Source organism: Salvia hispanica, chromosome 6 (assembly GCF_029641045.1).
Source record: "Salvia hispanica isolate PSC_SH4W2 chromosome 6, Shi_PSC_v1, whole genome shotgun sequence".
NCBI lineage: Eukaryota > Viridiplantae > Streptophyta > Magnoliopsida > Lamiales > Lamiaceae > Salvia > Salvia hispanica.
Window position 1 is genome coordinate 46,448,027 of NC_142697.1, and position 4,078 is coordinate 46,452,104.

A 4,078-nucleotide genomic window follows, 5' to 3' on the forward strand; every position below is an offset into this window, starting at 1 on the left:
TTCAATTTTTTGAGCATGCTCAAGTACTTGAGCTTTAGCCACTTGAGCTTCGCCTTCTTGCATAGCCTGAGCAGGAAGAAGCCACGTCTGGGCTTCTTCCCACCGAGGCGGATGGTGGGGAGCCGCGGCCGGGACCAGAGTCTCCACCGGAAGGAAGTGGCGGACGGGCGGAACTGGCTGATGAGTTCAGTTTTGGAAGACATTTAATTTTGGTGGAGTGAAATTTGAAGAGAGAGAATGGTTGACTAAATAGAACAACTTTGCATCAATGTATATATAAGGAGAAATTTTGGTGGTTTGGCATTAATTACTCCCTCCGTTCCACTGTAGTAATAGAAGCGTTTCGTTTTGAGCTCTCATTTTCAAAAAAATGATAATAAATAGTTAAAGTGGAGAAACAGTAAAGTAAGAGATGGAATAATATAGTCAAGGGGTTGTGATCAATTGAGATTTTTTATGCTAATTGAGAAATGAGATGCAATATCAGCCACTCATTTTTATTAAATGAGTGGTCCAGATTTTGCCATATGAAAAATATTTTTAGATTAATTAATTATAAAAGGGCATAACGGTAATTTCATGGTAATTTGCCAAATCTCCTCAATTTCATCCTCGCCGACTACGACACTTCATCGGTGGCGCTCAGCTGGTTCTTCTGGCTGCTCACGCTTAATCTGGCGGCGGAGGAAAAGATCCTAATCGAGCTCTGGACGGTCCTCAAGGAGTCTCGCGGCAGCGAAATTGACAAGTGGCTCGCCTAGGCCGTGCACCTCATCATGGAGCTCTACGAGGGCGGGGAGTTGTTAGACCGGATTGTGGCGCGCGGTCACTACAACGAGCGGGCAGCCGCCGGCGTGGCCAGGACGATCGCGGAGGTGGTCAGGATGTTGCACGAGCATGGGGTTATGCATCACGATTTGAAGCCGGAGAACTTCCTTTTTGCGAATAAGAAGGAGAATTCGGCTCTCAAGGCTATTGATTTTGGATTGTCTATGTTTTTCAAGCCTGGTGAGATAATCTCTTTCTCTTCTTATGTAGAATTAGGTATTAAATTCGCTTAATTCACGAGGCAGTTTTCATTCCCCTTTTGAATTTGGGGGTTTTGTTGTTCTTCTCTCCAGTGATTTTGGTGTATGTTATTTTTCCCCAAATTCGACTATTTCAGTGATTTTTTATTACTCTTTTTGGATTGTGGCAGTAATGTTTTCACTCAATTCCTATCAATTTGATGCTCTACTAATATTATAAACTCTTAATCTCTATTATTGAAGCAGTTGTCTTTCCCCCATTTCAATTTGGGGGTTTTGGCGTTCTTCTATCCAGTGAGTTTGGTTTGTGTTATTTTCCCCATAATTCAATCGTTTCAGTAATTTTGAATTCTCTTTCTGATCGGTTGCTTTTGATATGTGATTTGGTGATGATAGTCGGGAGGAATTGGATTATCAATTGTGTTGGATGTGAGTTGGATTAGGGAATCAAGCTTGCACTCTAGGTGTTTGGTATTCTAACTATTGATATGTGAATTATAAGTGTTATTTTAGTTGTTGACTTTTTAATACGAGTTGTTGACATTCGATATTCTCACTATTGATGTGCGAATTATAAGTGTTATTTGTTAGTTGTTGACATTTTAATACGAGTTGTTGACATTCGATATTCTCGGTATTGATATGTGAATTATAGGTGTTATTTTTTAGGATTGTTGAATTGTGATTGTCGAATTGCAAGTGCATTGTTGTAGCTGTTGAAGGAGAAGGCGTGGGAGCTCGATTTTGTTCAGAGAATCGTGGAATTGTTTTTGTACTCTAATTGGATTTCTGATATGAATTTTTTGACTCCAGAGGTTTCGATTAATTGTGCTCTTCTGTGTTGTTTTTTCTTCCGTTTCCGAAAATTAATTTGGATTTTTTGTTCGATAGGTAGTGCTGGAGATATATGATTATTATCCTGGTTCAGAAGATCTGAATTGGAAGTTATGATTTATTATTCTTTCATTGTCAATCGGGACGTGCGTGGCGGAATTACTGTGTTTAGACATAAAATTTCAGCAAATATGATTCTCTGTTCACCGCTTCTGAGACGATGATATGAATGCTTCGCTTCGAAATCCAGATTTCGTTAGGTAATTTGATTGGGTTGAATTTTCTCCCTAACTGATGAAATTGTTTGCTCTCGCAATTGCAGATTTGGATGGTTCTGTTAGCTGATTTATCTAATTTCTAGAAGCAGAAGGAAAATCTGGATTGTATGAGGAAGAACAGAGTACAGTGAACAGAATTGAAGTTCGCCGGTAACGCAAATATTGTTTTTCAAAAAATTGTTTTCTCATGATTTCTATTTCGATCTTTACCACAGAGTTCCCTAAAATATTATTGTTGACATAAATTATATAAGTTGTTGACATGAAAATGTTTATTTTTGACATGAATTATATAGCTCGTTGACATAATAACTTTTGTTATTGACATGAATTATATAAGTCGTTGGCATAAATTTTATGAAAATTGTTGTTGACATAAATTTTATGTAAAACATTGTTGTTGACATGAATTATATGTAAAACGTTATTTTTTACATAAATAATATACGTCGTTGACATGAAAATATTTGTCGTTAACATTAATTATTTGTGAAATGCTATTGTTGACAAAATAGTTGACATAAATAAAGTTTGTTGTTGACATCGTAGTTGACATATATAACGTTTGTTGTTGACATCGTAGTTGACATAAATAACGTTTGTTGTTAACATCGTAGTTGACATAATGTCTCCGTAGTTGACATCGCGCAAGTTGTTGACATTTTAATACGAGTTGTTGACATTCGATATTCTCGGTATTGATATATGAATAGTAAGTGTTATTTGTTAGTTATTGACATTTTAATACGAGTTGTTGACATTCGATATTCTCGGTATTGATATGTGAATAGTAAGTGTTATTTGTCAGTTGTTGACATTTTAATACGAGTTGTTGACATTCGATATTCTCGGTATTGATATGTGAATAGTAAGTGTTATTTGTTAGTTGTTGACATTCGATATTCTCCGTATTGATATGTGAATAGTAAGTGTTATTTGTTAGTTGTTGACATTTTCATACGAGTTGTTGACATTCGATATTCTCGGTATTGATATGTGAATAGTAAGTGTTATTTGTTAGTTGTTGACATTTTCATACGAGTTGTTGACATTCGATAATCTCGGTATTGATATGTGAATTGTAAGTGTTATTTGTTAGTTGTTGATATTTTAATAAGTGTTATTTTATTGAATGTTGAAGATTTGAAGATTTGACGAATGTTGAAGATTTGAAGATTTGAAGAATGTTGAATATTTGAAGATTTGAAGATATGAATGTCGAAGATTTGAAAATTTGAAGATTTGAATGTTGAAGAGATTTGAAGAATGTTGAAGATTTGAAGATTTGAAGATATGAATGTTGAAGATTTGAAGATATGAATGTTGAAGATTTGAAGATTTGAATGTTGAAGATTTGAAGATTTGAAGTTGAAGATATGAATGTTGAAGATTTGAATGTTTGAAGACTTTGTAGCTAGAGTTTTAGAGAGAATTTTAGAAAATGTTTTCAAACACAATTTAATGAAAAGACAATTATACCCCCTTGTTGACATAATGTGGTATTTGTTGACATTTTGTTAATCTTGGGGATTAGTGGCCCATATTGCATCTCATTTCTCAATTTAGCTAAATAATCTCAACCTAACAAGACCCTATAGTCAAGAGTCTTATCTACAATATTCTCTCTCTTACTTTACTCTTTTTCCACTTTAACTATTTATTATTATTTTTTCAAAATGAGTGTTTAAAACGAATCGCCTCTGTTACTATGGAACGGAGGGAGTATTACGTTACATGGAGTATATCTTTTTTAAGTGGATTTTTAATGTGTTAAATAACATAATAGTTATATCGTGACTAATTATTGAAGTGATGGAGACATGAGGCAGTACTATATGATTGAAGTACTAATTATTAACTGAAATTTAGCTTAAAGTGAATCCAACTCAAAGAAAATTGATTTTGTAGTAGTTCACTAATCTTCAAACAGATCAATTT

At 34.5% G+C, this 4,078-nt stretch overlaps 1 protein-coding gene across 5 annotated transcripts; it reads left to right on the top strand.

Annotated features, from left to right (window-relative positions):
- The first annotated feature begins 608 nt into the window (after nt 1-608).
- Nucleotides 609-3,681, top strand: LOC125203267 (calcium-dependent protein kinase 30-like). 5 transcript variants are annotated; one of them, XM_089060560.1, is made up of 3 exons: nt 609-1,008; nt 2,185-2,290; nt 3,282-3,681. In XM_089060560.1, exons 1-2 carry the CDS (start codon nt 777-779, stop codon nt 2,205-2,207), a joined length of 255 nt encoding a protein of 84 aa, XP_088916686.1. In that variant the 5' UTR covers nt 609-776; the 3' UTR covers nt 2,208-2,290; nt 3,282-3,681. The 5 variants fall into 5 exon arrangements, 1 of the variants encoding a protein (XP_088916686.1); XR_016132565.1 differs by having other exon boundaries at nt 611-2,122; nt 2,224-2,290; XR_016132564.1 differs by having other exon boundaries at nt 613-1,008; nt 1,920-2,290.
- Nucleotides 3,682-4,078: the final 397 nt, after the last annotated feature.